The sequence below is a fragment of the Diadema antillarum genome, unplaced genomic scaffold, assembly GCF_040938485.1.
Source record: "Diadema antillarum isolate AM-2024a unplaced genomic scaffold, OU_Dant_1.0 seq00000684_RagTag, whole genome shotgun sequence".
In the NCBI taxonomy this organism is placed as follows: domain Eukaryota; kingdom Metazoa; phylum Echinodermata; class Echinoidea; order Diadematoida; family Diadematidae; genus Diadema; species Diadema antillarum.
The window spans coordinates 512,392-534,338 of NW_027271589.1; the positions used below are offsets into that span (position 1 = coordinate 512,392).

At 37.8% G+C, this 21,947-nt stretch overlaps 2 protein-coding genes and 1 long non-coding RNA gene across 3 annotated transcripts in view; 2 read left to right on the forward strand and 1 right to left on the reverse strand.

Moving 5' to 3' along the window:
* Positions 1–9,193, reverse strand: part of LOC139737180 (uncharacterized) — a 32,308-nt gene extending 23,115 nt beyond the window's left edge. Inside the window, exons 1-8 of the mRNA XM_071647858.1 lie at positions 9,068–9,193; positions 6,803–7,090; positions 5,592–5,694; positions 4,566–4,656; positions 3,516–3,634; positions 2,824–3,046; positions 1,780–1,971; positions 1,066–1,266 (exon numbers count right to left, since the gene is read on the reverse strand). Of these exons, the coding sequence (XP_071503959.1) occupies positions 1,066–1,266; positions 1,780–1,971; positions 2,824–3,046; positions 3,516–3,634; positions 4,566–4,656; positions 5,592–5,694; positions 6,803–7,061 (1,188 nt within the window). The 5' untranslated portion in view covers positions 7,062–7,090; positions 9,068–9,193. The remainder of the gene's footprint in view (positions 1–1,065; positions 1,267–1,779; positions 1,972–2,823; positions 3,047–3,515; positions 3,635–4,565; positions 4,657–5,591; positions 5,695–6,802; positions 7,091–9,067) is intronic.
* Positions 9,194–9,921: 728 nt separating this feature from the next.
* LOC139737181 (uncharacterized) lies at positions 9,922–11,966 on the forward strand. Its single transcript, XR_011711364.1, has 3 exons — positions 9,922–10,126; positions 11,222–11,300; positions 11,877–11,966. It is a non-coding gene; the product is annotated as an uncharacterized lncRNA (long non-coding RNA).
* A 1,333-nt stretch (positions 11,967–13,299) lies between these two features.
* Positions 13,300–20,353, forward strand: LOC139737161 (S-formylglutathione hydrolase-like). Its single transcript, XM_071647839.1, has 8 exons — positions 13,300–13,400; positions 14,069–14,193; positions 14,945–15,009; positions 16,520–16,574; positions 17,634–17,732; positions 18,441–18,506; positions 19,395–19,496; positions 20,279–20,353. Exons 1-8 carry the CDS (start codon positions 13,370–13,372, stop codon positions 20,351–20,353), a joined length of 618 nt encoding a protein of 205 aa, XP_071503940.1. The 5' UTR covers positions 13,300–13,369.
* Positions 20,354–21,947: the final 1,594 nt, after the last annotated feature.

The following is a 21,947-nucleotide window of genomic DNA, read 5'->3' on the forward strand; positions in this document are numbered from 1 at the left end:
GCATATGGCATTCTACAAACATTTTTGTAATTTGATCAGCAGTTGTACTGCACCTTTCCTTCAATGATCGGATAACAATAAGTTGCTCAAATGAGTGGAGTAATACTATCCCCACTAATGGGAAACACACCTGCACATATGTTAGTCTGAAATGAGAGAGACATTTGATAAGCACAAGAGTGAAAAATTTAATCATAATCAGATAAAATTAGGAAAGGTATGAAATTGCAAAATTTTCACCAATTTTAGCAAAAAAAAAAGATTCTCAAACAGTTGAAATGAATATGAAATTGAGTGAGCTGGTGATGTCACCCCTCTCAATTTTCCAATGTGTACAAGAGACTGGAGCATAATTGCATTTCAAACAACTAAAAACACAGAAATTTAATGATTTTGTGTACAAAGTGCAAGGCAAAATGTGAGGCAATGATTTCATCAATCATTGCATATTCATATTGACTGTTCAAGAGCTGTTTAATGAGAATCAGCAAAACAATTTTCAACAGATTCTGATCAAATTTTCACTGTTGTGGCCATTAAATTTTACTTTTTGTTTACAAACTACTTGTAACTTTTAACTGGTCTGGAATAGCTCTTAAAATGTCCCACAGCAAATATATTAAACCCTTTACTACATACACCATACCCTACAAATACATGGGTAAAGAGGAGCATTGCGGCTAATGTCATCTTATTCAAATTCATGAATTTCTTCCGTCGAGATGTTTTCATTGCAACTGATTGACAAATTGCCCTACATCGACGTAAATAAATGAGCACTGAATTGATCAGTGTTTAGTAGTAGCCATGATCAGGAGGTCGTAGGTTCGAATCCTGCTCGAGTATGTACGCCCATGATTTTTTATCATGGCTACTACTAAACACTGATCAATTCAGTGCTCGTTTATTTACGTCGATGTAGGGCAATTTGTCAATCAGTTGCAATAATGTCATCTTGTTCAAGGACACAGATGTCATGGTAGGATTTGAACCTTGTACCTTCTTACGGAACGCACACTACACAATTCTCTGGACTACCATGACGATAGGAGGAAAGACACCTACCTCTGGCATGCTGCCATCAATCTTGGCCTGGATGGTGAGAATGTCGGCGTGGATCCCCACCAGCCCCTGCCAGCAAACGTAGACGGCTGCACCCTCCTCCTCCAGTTTTCGCTGCTCCTCCACCTGAATCGCCTCCAGCTGGCCCTTGCAGGTTTTGCACACCCTGAGGAGCAGCGAATGGTCAGGCTCAACTTCTGGACACTGTGAAAACAAGTAGAAAACTACTCATGATGCCAACCTTAAAACTAAGAAATAGGGAGAATATGGAGTATTATCGTAAGAAGTAGGGACATTCTTGAATTTCCTATATTACTACATACTAAATTTTGGAGAAAAAAAATATAGAGACAAAATATTTTTAAAAAGTCAAAAGATAGTATTTTCAATTGCCAAAAATAGGGACAGTTGGCAAGTATGCTGTTACAACAGAATATCATATCAGACGGAAACTTCAAAACATTGTGTTGTCCCACTAAGGACCAAGGAAGTGAAAATCAACTCTTGGTAATATTTGACAGGCCTTTCTTATCATTTCTTCACCAGCTAATATGGTCACATTTACAGAGCAGCAAAAACAGGAACAAAAAAAGTTATTAAAGAGTTCATAATGAGAAGATATATACCCTTCTTTAATAAAAGAAGATAACATAAAAAGGAGATATCTTTCGTTAGCAGGAATAAGAAGAAAAACTAAAGACAAATAGCCTTCCATACCCCAATGACGCGAATGATGGCCCATCTCGCCTCTGAGCCCAGCTCCGCCCGGTCAGACTTGTCCGGCGTGTACACCAGGAGGTCCTTGGAGGACTGAGCCTTGCAGACTAGCTTACCGCAGATGCGACAGTTGTGCTGGGTCTCAAGGTAGCCATAGGGACGGTCACAACACTGGCATTTAGTGCCTTCATTCTAATCAACATGATCAAAACAAACAGTATAATATTCAGTACATAAACATAAGCTGCACATACATACATACAACACACATTGCTAGTACATGTACATCACTGTCAGTTCCCATTACTGTGAAACCAGATATTTTTGTGGGCATGCCACTTTTCTAAACTTTCTACACAAAGCAATGAATGCCAGTGGCGATTCCCCAAAAGGTTAATGCCTCAAAAAAAAAAAAAAAAAAGGCTGTCGGCTCTCATTTGCGAAAGTTTCATGCTGTATATGTTTCTGATTTTACAGTATTTTCCCTCTTACAAAAAGAACAAGTGAAACTAGAGAAGCACTCTGAGAGCGCAGACCTCCGCCAAGCAGCTCATTTCCACCACTGATTTTGTTCTTCCATAGAGATCAGTGATTTCTACCAAAGATCCTAGTTTCTACCCATACATATGCATGCTGAAAATCGCCCGATTTCCATCCCAATATAGAAACCTTTTGTTACGTTACCAATGCCAGCTGCAAGGCGCACCTCACCCTGGACAAGAAACTAGAGCATGCACTCTAGAGCGCACAAGAAAACCTCAAAAATATGCAGAGCTCTTAAACTCCTAAGTTCATTGACCCTACCTGCCAAAATATCGAAAATCCTTCATAAAATATAAAAAAATTCCCGGATCACTACCAAAAATTGATATTTTGTTCCTTGTGTGATTCTCAGCCTTTCCTGTAAGTTTCATCCAATCCGTTCACAACTTTTTGAGTAATTTTGCACATGGACAAACAAACAAACTAACTAATAAACAAACAAACAAACGGTAACGAAAATATAACCTCCTCCCTTGGCGGAGGTAATGAAAGCCCACTTACCACCCAATTGGGAGGCTTCTGCCAGTCCGGTACACTCCACTTCACAACCTTTGACACATTCCTCTTAAAGAACTTGAGGGGGTTCCCTATGCCCTCTTTCCCATCAGTTTGAGATCCGTTGGGGGTGGGCGTGGTCTGCGGGGTGCTGGGAGTGGGCGTGCCCAGAACGCTGTTTGTCTGGAAACCTGTGGTGAGATTCTTGCATGTTCGCAGAACAGCCGCCCTTTGGTTCCGAAAGAAAAATTATATCTCTTGCATAAATATGGCAAAACTTAAATCTGGTTGTTCTTCATTCTCACACACAATCTATACTATGCACTGTAGCTAATTCGAAATGGAATTGCCTTGTTGTTTTTTTAATGAGTAATGTGATATTTTAAAAATGATGCATTTACACAAAAATTTTCTCATGAATTATTATCATCAAATATCAGATGAAGTGATTCTGATTTTTTACCATCAGCCTGGTACGATCAATAAACCTTGAACAATAATGATGATGGTAATAAGAAATCATAATAATTTGCATAAATTACACACATACAAAATGTATGTAGTGCATAGTAATCTAACAGATTCTTTCTGTGTTTTACATAACTTTCATCTTATACATGAGAAAAGACGTAAGTTTTCAACAATTACGTGAGACACGTAAAAGAAAATCAGATTTCTTCTCAACAGGCGCACGTTACCTCGTCAACTCAGTCTCATCCTTTTTGTGAATTTCTTTCCTGTAATGATCCAAATAATCTGTCCATCTCCGAGTGACACCGATGCCTTGTTGCTTTGAAGAGAAACACACTTCACATACCTGAGGAACAAACAAACAAAGAATTAACTAGCTTGAATCACATAGTTACGTAGTATCCTTACAAAACACCTACGAAAGATACACTGGTTTCCAACTGTCAGACAGCACTTAAAGGGGAAGCCCATCCTGAATTTATGTTCCTCTGTATGAAAACAGAAAAATCAGAGCAGTAAGTCATTGAAAATTTTTGGGGAAAAATCAGACACATAATTAGGGTTATATAGTGTTAAAGATTTAGAGAGTAAGATAAATTGGGAACTCTGCGTTATGTAGTTGGTGAGAAGCTCGCCATTCACTTTGGTTTGTACAAAGAAATTCAGCATATTTCAGATTTTTCTTCTGATAAAAATTTTCTTCAAAAATGTTTGTGGTATATAAAATATAAGAGTAATATATCATGCATTTCCTCGATCAAAGATAAGTTCTGTCTCTGCCAAAAATATTTCTTTTCTTCTGTTTTCATATGAGTATCATATTGACTTTCCCTTTAAATTTGGGGCATGTTCACTGAAGTTGTTTAATACATGGAAAGGGAAACATTAGGTTGTGGTTGGCGATGTTGTTAAAGTTTTCTCTTTTAGTGTAAAATGCAGTACGTTCATCACAGGCATAATTGAAAACAGCATATAACAAAGCAGTAAAACACGGATAGTGCACACAATGCACACACAAACACATTTTTTATAACGTGGTCATATGATTAAGAAGTCTACAATCTCTATTCAAAAGAAACAACATAGGATCTAACAGAAGGGAGGCAAGCCTATCGCACTTATAAAGTCACATGACCACAATCTATATACTATACGGCCTCCTTTGCTATACCCTGTTCAGAAAGAGTAAACTGGGTGTAAAGATACATTCACTTCCCACCTCACAAGGTGCAGATGTCCGCTGTGTGAATGGATAAATTTGCAAAGTTCTCACTTACCTTATACCTCAAGCCACTAGGGTCATAAGCTGCGTTTGGGGACAATCTTCTGTAGTACTGCAGGCACTTGGCACAAAATATCTCTCCGCATCTATTGGAAAAAAACATTATAAAGGATTGATAATAACATCTAAGCAATTCTACGCAGCAAACAATCACCCATTTCTTTAATAATTCACAATTATCAAAAACTTAGGTTCGTTGAGCTCTGTGAAACTGAACGACAATTTGAATCCTCACTGAATCTTCCACACAATCAAATTTCTGCAAAAAACCTTTATATCAGATATTCTTTCTCTCTCTCTCTCTCTCTTCTTTCTTTCTATTGTCTTTGTGGTCCTCCTCCGTCTTTTCTTAGTCTTTCCCTCTGCCTCACTCTAATTTTGCCCTCATTTTTCCATCTTATGCAATTCAATTACATAACACGAATCGGGAGATTTGAAATTTGTGTCATAACACATTTATTTGTTGATCCCTATTCACATGAAATATGTTCTGCATGCCTGTAGTTGCATGTATTCTATAAATGTATTTCATGATGAATTACAGAAGCACTCTGAGAGTGTAGACCTCCGAAAAGCAGCTACTTTCCACCAAAGATCAGTGATTTCCATCCATACGTTTGTATGCTGAAAATCGCCCATATTCCCAATGTAGAAGCTTTTTGTTATGTCATCAACCTTCAGCTGCGCAGCGCGCCTCGTCCTCGCAGAAACTAGAACCCGCACTTTAGTGCGCATATGAAAACCTCCATAATGCGCAGCTTGAACTCCCAAGTTCATTGACCCTACCTGCCAAAATATCTAAAATCCTTCATAAAATCCATAAAAATTCACAGATCACTATAAAATATTTAATCGTCTGTTCCTTGTGTCATTATCAAACTTTCCTGCAAGTTTCATTCAAATCCGTTCTCAACTTTTTGAGTTATTTCGCACACGAACAGACAAACAAACCAACGGCAATAAAAACATAACCTGCTCCCTTGGAGAAATAAACTGAACTGAAGTGAACTGAACTACTCACTTTCGACAATGATGCTTTGACATCGCCCACAGAGGGCGCTTGCATGATTTGTTGTGGCAGTGGCTGCGATCTGAATTCTTAACCCAGTGAGACGTAGAAATGGCTGCAGGTGAATTGAATATAAAATAGTAAAGGATTTGGAACCGACAATCAAACATTATAATAATCAAAGCTTAGAATATTACCATAAAAATAAAACAGAGCAGCTACCCAATTTGTATCTCATTGCCATTTACTTGTGTGCACTAATTTGTTTTACACAATCACCCGCATTAAACTGGCAAAAACACAGACATTCATTTTGGAGAAATCGAATGGCAGGTACACTCTTGATTTTGAAGCTGGGTTTGCTTAGAGCACCACTGAAAAACAACACACAGTATTCATCCTTTCAAATCTCAAAAGAAAGCACGAGGTGGCACACTATTCTCATTTTCTCCAACAAAATTTGAGAGTTTACAAAAATTGCATTTCTCATGATTTTTTGGTCATTTTTGACAATGTTAACATGATTGTTTTGAAAAGTCATGATCTTGCATGCATGCATGTATCTGTGCAAAGCAAGACCTCTGGTCTACCTAAAAAAAAAAAAAAAACACTTTTCTATTCAAACATATACTGTCTGATGCTTTATTTGTTACTCACATCTACTCACATCTCGTTCTGTTGCTGTGGTTTTTGATCAAACATTTAAGAAGTTGAATTGTCCTAAGAAATGAGTCTCACCCCATGATATGTTATAGGGATGGTATAGTTTCAGTTGAGACGGGACTTCTGGTTTCCAACCTTCTTTTATGGTGATTTTTTGAGACAGTGAGAAACCTCTTATGAAATGTGCACGAGCATATAATCTTTAGAGAAATTCAAAGATTATATGATGAAAATCGGTTTTGAAATGGCTGAGATATAAAAAAAAAAAATGATCCTAATAAAAAGTGGGACCAACAATTAATTAGAATCAATTTGATTTACTTTGTTTTTGGAAATCTCAGTCATTTCGAAACCAAATTTTGTCAAATAAACTTTGAATTTCTCTAAGAATTGTATGCTCTGGAACATTTCATAAAGTAGTTTCTTAGTACCGGTATCTCACAAAACGTTAAAAGCTGAATCCTCAACTCAACCAATAACCATACCATCCCTTTAAAGCTCTTGGTACTTATGGTAGGCACTATGTGGCATATATGCACAACAGACAAAGAACAACATACCAGAGCCAACTTCTAGCAATTGAGCCCCCTGGTCTTGATTCTGCTCGAATTTAAGGAGGTCCTTCTGAACTTGCTTCCACTCCTGCCTGTCCTCAGGCTTCAGACTGGACTGTCCATCTTGACCCCTACGCATCCCAAACAGCTGCCACACCCTCTTGCCATTGGGCGTCGCATTCCCAGCCCCACCAGAGGACGCAGTTGGCATGGCGCCGGATTTCAATTTGCCAGCCTGGTTCTCAGAGCCCTGTATGTCTGTCATGATGGTTCCTGGTCATAAAATATCATTTTCTGTGGTGCAAGAAAGTGAACAAAAAACCATAAAACGTGAATTTTGACCTCTTGTTCACAATTTTTTAATATATCTCTAAAAAGTAACAACCCCTGATATACAGAAAACAGCTAAAAAACTGGACATCATCAAGAGAGTTATTTTCACATTTTCATTGTATGCCTGCTTCAAAATCATCCTTAAAATATTTGTTATAAAATTTTTTGAATTCTCATTTGAAGATTACATGCAAAATTTCATTGATCAAAGGCAGTCCCCATGCAACCTGATCTGTGACCTTATAATTTATGATTTCCTGGCTCACCACATTTTGAAAGTTCCCTCGCATTACCCAGCATCACCCCATTGCTCAGTTGTGACTAGAAACAATTATACAGGTACATGTATATGTAGAACCTAGTAAATATTTGAGGCAATGGCTGTGAAAAAATTTACAGTGATATATATGCGAGGTAGCACAACCCCAAGTATCTCTCTAAAACTAACTGCGACCAGATATAACTGATGTGTACAGTATGACTGTGTACAAGGAGCGCCCCGGGGTTATCTAAAACTGATCTTCTCTTCTGTATGTTCATAGATGTTTGGAAAAAAAAAATGAATAAAAAATGTCAATATGGTCTTTGAGAGTGATTAAATACGACTTACATACCAGATAAACATGCAATCAAAATTAAAAGTATGATAATGGAAAATAATTCTAGCCTCAATCCTCTTTCCCTTCCTCCAGAAAACCACTTGCCCCTTCTCTCACACGGTTTCTAACAGTTACAGGTCTTGGACTTTATCTAAATGTACCCTCAAAGAGTCGAATGTCTTGATCTTCTTCCCAGAGATTGGAGATGTATCATACGCAATTATTATAAGCCACGAAGATCGATATGGAGTTAATTACCGGTAGTGTAAATTTATTTACATTTCAAAAGTAAAAAGTTTTGGTACCTTTTACAAAGTTTCCCTGAAGTTTGTGTTTCGGGTTAAAGTACCTTTCATATAACTAACACTGTGAGACTTACTCGTCCCAAAGTGCTCTCATGTCTTACCTAGTAGAACAGTCTACTGTAAAACGAGGAATGTTCGTGTGCATTTTAATTTCGCGAATTTCGCAAGCGCCAAGATTCGCGAAATTAAAATGCACGCGAAAGTTCTTGTCTACACTATATACATGATATAGATCTATGCATTGAACGCCAGTGGCAATTCGCGAAAATTTCATGCCACGAAAAAGGCCATTGGCTCCAATTCACGAAAATTTACTGCCGCGAATATAACATGTTTTACAGTAATCATGTAATAATTATTTCGTATGTTGCATTGTCGCGGTAACGCGTCGAGTCAAACTAACGGCGTTGTGAATCATGCACTCGAGACCAAATCCTCCGTTCAAAAACGAGCTGTTATTTTGCAAGAGTCACTACTGCAGTTCTCATCTAAATTGACGTTCTACTTCTAGTAATCAAACATGAGTTATAATGCTCCCTAAGCATCACACTGACTCAGTAGAATATCCAGAAATTTGAATCATGGTTTCACTCCGTGAAATGCATCTCAACAGGAACTCCATTTTATCTTCAACTTAAATTTACTTGGGCTTACCTACCTGGCCCTGGCTGGGTGTAGAGACGTAACTGTTAAAGTATCTGCTCTTATCAATCTCACACCTCACTCGAATTTGCTACTCTTGTCTCTGGATGCAACAAATTAGCTACCATGCATGCACTTGCCAAATGTGCTGTGCACTGATACTACTACTACAATGTACGTGATTCCTGAGTAGCTGGAGGAGCATCGCTCCATGATCGGACACTGATGCTGATGTGGGATTCCCCGGCCGCCGCCCGTTCGGCAGCTGTGCACAGCAGCTGTGGTGTGGTGGCGTAGTAGGTCGTGTAGGTCAGATCAATGCAAGGCAGCATAAAAGCTTCCCTACTTTCTTTAGAAGAAGTGAGAATACAATAAAGAATGATAACACTTACGGTACAAATTTGTATCTGCAGAGGAAGAGTGTGCGTGTGCAGGGGATCTTTGGAGTGATTATGTACAGTGCAGTGCAACGTCGTTTTTTAGTGATGGTATGTTCACGACCCAAAATACACCTTTTGTAATGACGTACGAACGTGCCCGCCGTTGGCATGGCGTGGAATTAGGTGCGCGCACCGCTCATGAGTCCGTCTCAGGTGTTCATCTCTCATCGGACATCGCTTTGTTTACATTTCCGATCGGTCGCTAATTTTCGTTTCTGCATGCATAGGAGGTCTGTCCTCCCATATAACTCCACGCCATAATACATACAATAACATGAGAGACGTAAAAACAGTGTCAGTCCAACCTCCAAAAGAAACGAAGGGTTACAAAATGTGATACACCAAAGAGTGCGATTGGATGCATTTTAGGGCATCACATGATCTCCACCCCGGAAGCGTTTTTTTTAAGACGGCATAGATTGGGGCGTGGCGCGTATTAAACCTACGGGAAAAACGCTGGGTTAGGGTTTATGGTTAGGGTTGGGGTTAGGGTTGGGGTTAGGGTTAGGGTTAGGGTTAGGGTTTGATGGTTAGCTTTAGGATTAGGGTACGCTTAAAGGGATAGGGTCCCCAAAAGATTTTTTTTGGGTCCCCAATCTGTGCCGTCTAAAAAAAACACGCATCCCGGAAGTGCACTGCTTACCCCTTCGATGCTGACACTGTAACGCTACCGGTACACACCGGTACCCTTGGCGAGGTCACGCTCCCCACGCGCTCACAGCGCTAGCGCACTGTGAAGGCGTTGTGGCAGCCGAGTGCATTTTACATTACATGCACGTGCACATACACAGTGTAGCATCGTCTCGCTCGAGCTCGTAGACGTACAGTATAGGCGTGACTTCCCGGGGACGCTCCAGGGTACGGTACGGTACGGCAATAAAGCATAAAGTGCAGTTCGGTACTGGTCCGATCAATGTTCAGGACAGGTCTACTGACTTTCTTGAAGAAGGTTCCTAAGAGACTTCAACTCTTTGAAAGCTGTCCAAAGAATCCGATTGTTTGGAATTCGAGGTGAGTTTTAATACACACTAAGCGACTTTGATGTCCAAACCTGGCCTGATTTGAGCAGTCAGATTCACACTGAAAATTAAATTAAATCAAATGATTAGAGTTTCTACGTGTTCTAAACTTATGCATAATTTTAGCCTGTCATGATAGGATTCTTTTAGTTTTAACGTTAGTTAAGCACAACCAACCATGGTCCTGCAAGGAATTAGTGTCTACACTACCTAAAAATTCCAGTCAGCATTCAGTAGATTCACTGCTACTGCTCTAAGCTGGTTGTCTGAAGGGTTGCGAGCTAATTCAGTCTATAAAGTAAATTTAACACATTTTTTTTTTTCTAATAGATCTAGTCTGACTCTGACCTGTCAGTCAGACCAGTAGCAGTACCGGTAGCACTAGCAGGGACAGATCCAGGAATTCCGTAAAGAGGGGGCGTGTTCACAAAATTAAAGGGGGATGCACGTACCCCTCCCCCATTTTTTCTTTTTATTTCTTTTGTTCAAACAAAAAATAAAGGAGGGGGGCTTGCGCCCGGTGCGGTCCTCCCGGATCCGCCGCTGAGTAGGGACAGTTTTTCAATTTTTTTCCTGGTCCATTCCTGAACCCTGAAAAAGTTACTGGTCTGACAGTTGGTCAAGGACCGTCGACCAGTGGCATTGCAGTGTGCAGCGTTGCTGTTGTCTGGGTATAATGCTAATGTATTGACCGAAAGTCGAAAGATCGGTCTGTATCTTGTTGTCTGGTATAGACCCCTATGTTCCAAGGAGAGTGCATCTGGCTTCACATCCCCTCCTATGGAGGAGAGCCGTAAAAGTAAAAAAAAAAATTATGTAAGACTCCTCCGGACAGACAGATTTTTCTGTCTAGAACCAATGAATACCTGCTGTTGCTGACGAAAATTCAGTCTGTATCTTGTCGTCTGGGATATGACTTTACATTTCCATGACTTATATGAAATTGTGATTCCACACACAGTTCAGGATTTGTTAATAATTTTTTTTTTTTTCACTTAATCAGACATGACAACTTTCAGTGTACCGGTAGTAATGTGATTCAGTGGGCATGATTTAATGATTTTGTTATTTGTTTTTATCCACTCAGGATTCAAGATGACTGCCCTCACAGAAGTGTCTTGCAACAAGTCCTTCAATGGCCTTCAAAAGGTCTTCTCGCATGAAAGGTGCGGAATTACATTGCAGAGTCTTGCCTAGCTAGCTCACAATGCCGAAAAAAGAAGACTTTTTTCCCCAGCTGATGTAATAACAGATTGATGTGAATGTAGGACCCGTCAATGTAGTGTTGGTATAATACAATTTGAGTTGTCAATTTTTTGCAAACCTTTTGCTTATTTTGTGCAGATTTAATTGATTTTAATGTAACCAGTTTTTTATCTTAGGAATTTTCCTAAAAATTATGCAATTAATTAAATTCAGAGGTTCTGAAGTAAGGACAAGATAATAATTTCTTCAGCAAAATTTTCCAAGGACATGATTGGTTAAAAAAAGCTAGGTTTTTGCCAAAAACAAACAAACAAATGAACTATGTATGCTATAATGTACCAGTGGTAGTTATGAATTAGAATCACCAGCATGCAGTCAACCAATTAACTGATAATTTTGTTTTGATTTGTGATTAATAATATTTACGTGCTGTGTATCATGATTTTGTGTCAGGTAAGCCATGCTATCAGTTTTTACTGACGTTGTATGTGTTGAGGATATTTGTTTTGTTTTGTTTTGCTTTATTATTTGCTTAGCTCGGAGTGCAAGTGTAAGATGACTTTCTCAGTCTACTTACCCAGTCAGTCTGAAAGTGGAACCTGCCCAACACTCATTTATCTGTCTGGTAAGTGGCATGATTAGTTCATGTACTTTAAAGGAAACCAAAACCCAAATATTAAATGTGGATTGAGTGAAAGCTAGAATATCATTAGAACACATCATTGAAGGTTTGACGAAAATCAATATTGATTCAAAGTTTTCACTTTTCTAGCATAATGAAAGAGCACTTGACTTACCGCTTTCAGAAAGCAGGGGTAATAATATTACCCTTAACATATCTGCCAGTAACAAGTTGATGGAATGTGTGTTTTTCATGAAAATTGACATTTTGAGGAATTCTTCTTATATTTTCTTTATATTGTCATCTATAATGATGTCATGGAAGTGTAGTGGTCTCCTTATCCAGCACTGACGGCTAAGAAACTTTTAAAAATTAATAATTTACAAATCGATTGTCCGATTTCCCTCAATATTTCACTGATGTGTTGTACTGATATTGCTGCTTCACCCAATCCATATTTATATTGTGGCTGTGGCTGCTTTCAAATGTTTCAATCAGAAGCAGAGTAACAGTGAAAGTGTCATATTGAGACCCAGTCGACAAAATGACTCAGGAAGTGGAGGGCTGTGATGTATTTGATGTGAATTGTATTCAAATGCATACAGACTGTAGCTGCTCAGAGAATGTGGATTCCAATGGAGTCTAGATGCACCCAGCAAACGTAATCCTCATGTAAACATTTTAAGTCTCTTCACAAACAGTGAAGTAATCTGTTATATAAGGAGCAAAGTCATCAGTAAGCTCAACAGGCACAGAGTCCCACAGCACGTGGGTTACATCTGAACTATCACGAAAAATGCAATGAATCAATGAAATGAAAGGAAAGAGATGTGAGGTGAGAATACTAAACTAGTTTGAAAATATGCAATCGAATCGGTCTGTCTTAATGAATTGTAGAATGAAAGTTATAGATAAAGAGCATTACTGTTAATGATTTTATTCTGTGGACACTGTATGAAGGGTTTTTCCTTGTTTCTGAAAGCTATAATGTATTCCAGATTCTGGATTGCTACTGAAAGAGATTCTGATTATGTTATGTGACACAAAGCATACATGCTTTTTTTTTTTACTTTGGATGTATCATCAGCCTTTCATCTTACTCATTCTTGTTCTCATTGTAAAAATAGTATTGATAATGATGATTATAATGATAAAATAGAATGAAAAAAATAATAAGATAATGATATCGTAATATTACAATAAAAGTCATTGTAATGATGATGAATATGCACATACGGTACATGCAGAAATGGCAGTTATAATTCAATATTGATATTTATTAGTTGTTTATCATTGGTACATTATGATATTGATGTGTTTTCTGCTGTTATTCTGGCAGGCCTAACATGTACTGACCAGAACGTGACCACCAAGGGGGGCTTCCAGCGGCTGGCAGCCCAGTATGGCATGATTGTCGTCTGCCCCGACACGAGCCCACGTAAGTTGTCATGGAAACACAGGAACTCTTGATGATGGACCCTTATAAGTGACAGCCTCCAAATTCTATCCTAATGTGGCATGCAAAAATATCCTTTTGTTATATTTTTGTTGCAGTTTGGAGTCAACGAATCTGAATTAAAAGTGTGTGGATATCACATGCAGCTCAGAAATACCAAGTTTCCTGCAAGCGCTGTGGGTACGTTTTTGTTTATTAAACTTCAGCCAAGGGACTTCTTCTGAGGCAAAAGAACTCACAGTATATTATCAGTTTTGTCAGGTCAATTCATGCATTAAATCCATCTTGTTTCTGAAACAAAATTAAAGAAAGGACATTAATGGAGGTCCCTTGGGAGAAAATTAGTCACAACTCACACATGTTACAGATCCCACTTCCTTTATTCATTCTTCACAAAGAGCAGGGTGCTTACCTGTTGAGTGGTTCACCTACGTACCTTAAAAAAACAACAACAAACAAACAAACAAACAAACAAACAAAACACAGGCGAATGATGGCAACCCCTCATGGTTCACCCCAGGTAACTTGAATAGTCAGCAAACGGTATCAACCAGGCACATTATGCCATACGAAGAAGGAGATACGAAGCTTCCTGTGTACATAGTCGTTTGTTTAGTTTTTAATGTTATATTTTGTATGTTTGTCTGTAGGTGGGTGTGGCATCGAAGGAGAAGATGATTCCTATGACTTTGGGTCTGGGGCAGGATTCTACGTGGATGCCACGGAGGAGAAGTGGAAGAAAAACTATCGCATGTATTCCTACGTCACCAAGGAGGTAAGCAGCTTTTGTGACCTGTGGGTTATTTTGGTTTAGCTTTCAGGAGGTTTTTCCCCACCAATTTGTCATCGATTTTGTTTGTATTTGTTTTGGGTGAAATGACATTCATTGCTCAAAATAAAAGGGGAAGATTGCTCTGTATGCTGTGATGAAAACATGAATTTTCATAATCCTTGAAACCAATCATATCAATATGCCTCACTAAATGCCCAGCACCACATACATATATTCTGAAATTTAAGTACAGTTGTCCTCTTTGTCCTCTGTGAAATAGACATTCTCAGAGCTATTGCAAAGAACCCGTTTCCCTGATCATATGTATGGGTGTATTCGAGCGCTCTATTAACAAAAGCGAGCCAAAGCAAACTGAACCAAAGCATATTATACTGAAATGTATTGGTATCCTTTTGGAGCACATCAGGAAGTGGTCCACTTTTGGCTTGGTACAGTACGGTATGGTACATGTAAGGAGTGTTCGAATGCTTCTCTGGCATGGGCATGGTATGGTACAGTTCGCTTTACAAGAGTGCTCGAATGCAGTGTATGACTCATTGTCATGACTTTGGTGACTTCAATCAAAGTGTGCTGTGTGTTCTAAATTTGCTTTGCTGTTGAATCATTCTGTATGTATGTATGTATGTACCATCCAATTCATTGTTTATTTCTAAATTTACTTTCTGTTCTACATGTAGCTTTTGTAAAACTATATTCTATATACATTTTTCTGTTTGGTTTTATTTTCCTTCAGCTGTTTGACCTCATCGTCCAAAACTTTCCTGTGAACCCTGAGAAAGTGGCAATAACTGGACACAGGTAAGAATTTTAAAAAGAGAAGATATGAATGCTGATATTCTATACTATCAGGAAGCGTAGAGGCTCATGCAGTCTACTGGTCTATGCAAAGCTAAATGCCTGTTTTGCGAGAAAGGAAATATCATTACTAAAGTGTCTTCACTTTTGCCTCTTCTGGGGAAAAAACACATCAACTTTATAAAATAAAGAACAAAGTATTCTGTAAAGAAGATAAGTCCGAAACATACACTTGGACAGGTCTGTTTGTGAATATATATGCTCAAATGGTTAGTGTTCCCTATTAGAGTTCTGTTGAAAGTATGAAATCATTTTACCATTGAAAAATATAATCCTTGTGTCCTGAGTCAAAGCTCATTATACATTTTGTTCAAAATAATGAGACTGGATCAAGTAATAAAAAATGCTGGCTGTTGTACTTCAAGTTTGCCTTTGCGAACTCCACTTGTTTGCCATTCCTTTCAGTTACAAATCTAGCATTTAAACAATATTACAAAAATCATCTTTCTTGAAAAAAAGAAGAAAGGGGGGGGGGGGGGGGGGTCAATTTGACCCCCCCCCCCCCCTTCAGATCTCGGACGCGAAATTTTGCGTAAAGATAGAGCCGGATGTCAACTACAAGATTAGATGGTCATACAATAGAAAAATATTGCCTTTCTATTTTTATTAAATTAATAATGCAAATTTATGCATGAAATCATATTTTCACCTATAACTCCATTAAAAAGACTGAGGGATTGCTAAATTTTTGTGTCAGAATTCCTCAAGACACATCAAACAATTGTGTTGCAAAAAAATAGCACAATCAAAATCAATTTCTTTTGTTTTCTATTGTTTTGTTGATTTCTTATGTATTTTTTGTTTTTTTGACCTTTTGTTTTCTATTGGTTTTTTTTGCCAAAATTTGTTGCAGGCACTTTTTCAAGCTTATCTACACTAGAATTGATTAATTTCAATGGTTAAAAGTTGAAATAATCTAATTCATATCAATTTAACGAAAAAAACACATATTTGCATTGGATTTGCACACGATATCATGAATTTGAGCTGTTTTCAGGTTGACATGCATATGTAAAATATGTAACTTCAGAAAGGTGTACCCGGACGTCACAAATTTGGTCTCAAAATATGCGGGAGACTTCAATGAAAAAAAGTCATGAAACAACGCGGCAAAATTTTTGCGAGTTGCAGAATCGTAGCGCGAAACATCGAGGGGGGGGGGGTCAATTTGACCCCCCCCCCCAGTTAAAATAGGGTTAAAGGCACACAATTTAGGGGTAAAGTGATGTAAAACACAGATATTCTACATATCTAAGGCAACATCTGTACAGGTTATAAAATTGTGGTCATTGTTATGTAAACATGCAAACTGGAGGCGAGTACATTTCATGAATCCTGTGTAGAATCTAGTTACCCACTCTTTGAGGTATTTTCAGAACAAACTGAACCTGATAGGATGAATGCTGCACTCCAACAAATCATTCTCTCTGCCATATTTTGTTTTCCACCCCAGCATGGGAGGACATGGAGCCCTCATCATTGCCCTGAAGAATCCAGACAAGTTCAAGGTTTGGTGCTTTGTGATATTTTGATGGGATTGTTCTCTGCTGTTACTCCTTTCTGAGATGAGGGGGGGGGGCATCTGGTGATTATTGTGCTTATTGTGTCTACACTAGTAATATGCTTGTCCAAGTTGAAATTACCAACTATTACAGAACATTCATAGTAATGTTTGACAGTTTTTTTTTTGTTTTTTGTGTTTTTTTTTGGGGGGTAGCTTTTTTTTGGAGGGGGGTTAGCATGTTTTAGTTTAAGGTAGTGATAAATATTGTCAGGCATATATATGTAGTATTTATTGAATACTTAGGGGTGTTTTTTTTTCCAAATTGTATTGTGAAATTAAGAGTTACTACTCGAATGTAATGAAGCCAACATACCTGTATTTGAGTTAAGTAATTTGTAGTGTTGCCCTGTCATGAACAAGTTGAAGAGTTTCTAACAGTAAACATATCTGTGTCAGTATAGGTAGTAGAGTGCACTCCCGTTACAACGAACACGGTTATAACGAAATTTCGTTATAACGAAGTAAATCTTCTGATCCCAAAATTATCACCATTAAAGTCTATGGTACAAAATTCGCTTATAACGAACACGGTTATAGCAAAATTTCCTTTATAACGAAGTCTTTTCCGAGCGCCACAGACAAAGAAAAACAAAAGAAATGTGCTCCGTTATAACGAAATGCGAATTGTTTTCGAAAATACGTAGCGGAACAAGCATATATAATGTCTCTGCATGGGGGAACGCTTCACACCACTGTGAGTTCGCTCCTTGCGTCACGCACAGTTTCTGAGGGGAACTTGCGTTTATTATTGTAATACAGTTATCCCATCACATTTCACATAGCTTTCTAGTGTATGATGACTATTCAGCAAACAGGATATGATATATACGTGGTTTCCTTGTTTTCGTTTTATATTGTATTGTTCGGTTATAACGAAATTTCGTTATAACGAAAGAAAACTGCCAGTCCCGAGCATTTCGTTATAACGGGAGTGCACTGTATATATATTTATCTTTCATGTTATATGCATTCACTTGTTTGTTTGTTTGTTTTTTGTTTACAGTCTGTTTCTGCCTTTGCTCCAATCTGCAACCCCATCAACTGCCCGTGGGGACAAAAGGCCTTTAATGGATATCTAGGACCAGATGAAAATACATGGAAGGTGAGTAGTAAAGACTACAATGATGACTTGTTCAGCATACATATCTTTATCCCGGCGAATTGTATATTGAAGACTTATGAACATCATCTGGAAGATCCCTCGTCCATTCTTCTTGCAATCCGACATCATTTCGCAACAACTGATTTGATCCAAAACTGAGCTGTATGATGTTGACTGATGGTACATGTATGCCTAGTCTTTTTTGGTTTTGTTTGTTGATTTTATGTGTGTATTCTAAAACATATTATCAACCTTTTGGGCCTAAGGCCAAAGACTTCTAGGAAATTGATAGTATTTAGTGAAAATCTTTGATGAGATGATAATTAAAAAACGAATAACTTGTGTGAATACGGGTTAAATGCAGATAGGGTGTGTGTGAAATGTAGGAGTGTTCAAGATTTTGTATATTATGTGGTAATATGATCTAATTGCAAACAAATGTGACCATATTCTTAACACATACATATTTACATGGGATGTACATATGAGTGTAAAGTGCACTCCCAATATAACAAACATGGTAATAAAAAAAATGTGGATACTACAAAGTAAAATTCAGGGCCCAAAATTATCATCTAAATATCTTAATACACTTTATTTGTTCGGATATAACAAAATTTCGATATGACAGAAGAAAACTGCCAGTCACCCAGACTTCAATATAATGGGAGTCGCCTGTACTTTTGTGGTATTTCTTTTCTTTTGCAGGAATATGATGCATGTGAGTTGGTGAAGGCCTATGATGGAGCTCCAAGGGAAATCCTCATCGATCAAGTGAGTAAAGATTACCTCAAGAAATTTTGAATTGTACTAAAATTATGTAATTAGCAAAAGCTGCTCACAGTGGAACCTTGTCACAACTAGGTCAGATAAAGCAAGATATGTGATATAACAAGGTAATTTTGTAGGGCCCTTTCTTTTTATGTTCTTTGTTTTTATTCTGATGTAACAAGATGCTCCATATGACAAGGAAATTCCTGTGGTCTCACACAGCTCATTATAACAATGTTCACAATTACAGCAAATCTAAAATAACTTTTCCTTGCTGTATGGTATTTTCTTAGTTATCTTGACTTGCAAGGTTGAGCTGATAAAGAAAAAAAAAAAGACTTTGTATAATATTTTACCTACTAGGAATATAGAGGATTTTAGTGGGACTGGTGCAGACACTTTTTTTTTTTGACATTTTATTTCCTCAAAGACATTGTATCAGACCCTCAAAGACATTGTATCAGAATTTTTACTGTTTACAGTTTTAATGTTACATCAGATTTTTTTTTCTAGATTATAAATTCATAGGGTGAGAATGATAAGGGCATAAAGTTGCCACTAAACCCATAGTGTTCAAGACAACTTAATGCCCTTCTCATTCTCAACCGATGAATTACAGTCATCTATGTACAATAAATGTTTTTTTTTTTTTTTGCCTGTTCGAAAATGGTAGGTAACCTTTTGTCGCATGTGCAGAGAATCTGTTCTCAGAAATGAAGAAACCATCCTAAATTCACATATCAAACTTCAAAGAGATAGTAGAGTGCTATGTTTACAATGTCATACAGGCTGTACATTAACAGTGTTCATTGATAAACCTGTATTCAATGTTTTATAAATATTATGCTACGTTTGCCGCTGTATCTCAACCTTGTTATTATCCATACCCAGGGCCAAGCAGATAATTTCTACACCCAAAAGCAGCTCCTCCCAGAGAACTTTGTGGATGCATGCCGGGTTAGTCGGACAGCCTGCATCATGAATCTGAGAGACGTCAGTATTTGTTTTATAATTATTTGTGATTTCACCTTTTCATCTCTTTCTAATCTTCAGCCACACAAGCAGTGTCCCTGCCTCTCAAAGAAACCTCTTTGCTGTAGAGTTGTTGTTTTATTTTGAAGTATGGTGGTGTATAGGGGACTGAAAAAAATTTGTTGAAAACTGCAAGAGAGTTTATGCCTAACTGGTCATTCAGAGAAACCTATGTGTGTCCGCATAGTTCATTTTGTTTTTGTTTTTGTGTGCTAGGGGTTTTTTTTTTCCAGCATGCCAATGCAGTGGCAAGCGCAAGTTCTTGTCTGCATGGATTCATAGATGTATAGTAAAACCTTTGAACGCAGGGTACAGCTAAGGCAATTTCTGCAGAAATATGCAATTACCGTGTGGCATGAAATTTTGTGTGTAGTAAAGGGTATTCAATGCGATATGATCCCAATGTTCACCAAAAGCATGCATCCTGTTTATAGTAGTGTAGCTCAAGATTGAAAGGATATGCTGATACCTCAGTGGTGGCAGTGCTACATATTTGATAAATGGACACAAATATGTATCAACCATTAAACATTGATACATGTATGTGCTGGATTTTAGATACGCAATTGTACAAAAATAATACTGATGCATGCACTCCAAAACTGAACAAGGGATACTGAAAGAAAGCCCATGCAGTGCCTTCAGTGTGACTAATTTTGCATATTATCCGACTTCATTTGTAATGGTGGTACAAACTGTATTTACAATGTTGATTTCTTCACTTGACCTTTCTCCCAATGCAGGGGTACGACCACAGCTACTACTTCATCGCAACGTTTATGGAGGACCACTTCAAATTCCACAGCCAGCACCTCTGAAAGTCGTCTGCAGGTCACTCAGCAGTGATGGTGGATCTCAAGGAAAATTTAAGATCAAGTCGCTACTAAATTCACATCTAATCGTGTCGTGAAGAAATTCTGCCCTGGCCTCTCAAGACTGTAATGAACCAATCCCCCTGGCTCCATCAACAAGCTTGATCTTTTCCCGTTCAGTATTTCAGGGAGCAGTCCTTCCACAATTTTCAACTCTGATTTAGCTTTTGTATCTTTTTGTGTGTGTGTTACTAATCCTCAAACATATATTTTGTGTTTGTATTGCTCACAAATGAGCTAGTGATCAATAATATTTGTTATCTTTTTTTGCGGTCTATTTTATGAGTGCCTAACTCCTTTTAAACATTGAATATGGCCAAATTTCTCTGTTTCTAGGGGGAAAAGTAGAAGTTAACACATATGCCTTGAGCTTTTAATCATACAGCTATTTTACATCTTAAGACTCTCGTCTATCCAAGAACTATTTACGGGTCGGGAAAGAAAGAGTAGGAAATATGCAAGGAAAAGATTCACTCTTTGGAGCATGTGACAGCGATTATTGTGAGCTACAGTCTGGTGATTCTAGGGGAGAATTTATTATTAAAGTCTTGCAAACATATTGGTGACAAATTTTGAGAACAATTAGCCTGTTTGTACTAATGTGCTGTTATGTATATACATGTGCACAATTGAGGACATAGTTACACACACATATGCGGACAAACTCACCGCCTAATACACACATCATTATGAACTTGTTCCATTGGATGGTAGGCATCCAATTTGAAATGTGACTCGACACAAGTTACACGTACAGTATTTGAGGCCTCAAGGACATTCACTGTGTATTTCAGTGATACTTCTATTGTATATCACTATCCTTTCCAAATATTAGTTTTGTGATGGAATCAATTTGCAGTATATAATAGTCCTTTACTTCTTGTGTAAAGGATAAAATTCAAGTTCATTCAGGTTTACTCGGGATCATGATGATTGTTTATTTTAACCAAGAGCTCAAACAATCAATCTTGATTTCCCTGCAGATCAGCTATCAAAAATGAGCTCTGTCAAAAATGATAAAAGCTGCACATGCTTGTTGCAGGAATACAGATTTGTTTATAACTCTGTAATGCATTTTAAGTCCACATGTCCAATGGGATTCTATGAAGACTTCTACAATTTGAGAGTGGCTGGTTGTCCTGCTCTATATCTTGTTTGTGAAAAGACAAAAATAATGGGAGAAAATTGTTTGTGGGTGTTAAGAAGTTGTGTCATAATTGGAAGGAGATGGGTGCTCCAAAGAGTGGACCATCTTCTGTGAAGTTGTTTAACAACTAAATATCAATTTTGATATGTTTTTTCTGTATCATTGTGCCATCACATTATTTTTATGAGAATAAAATGAGACGATTCAATCCAGTGCAGTAGTGAACTTTACAATTTTGTGTTGCATTCTTGAACGTCATGAAATGAGAAAAAGCTGAAGAGGAGTGGGGACAGACCCTCTTTATAAAGTGGTCTGATATACAAAACCCTCTTATAACAAAGTGATTGTTGCTGGTCCCAATTCTTTATATTCCTTTGTTTTTGTACCCCTGTC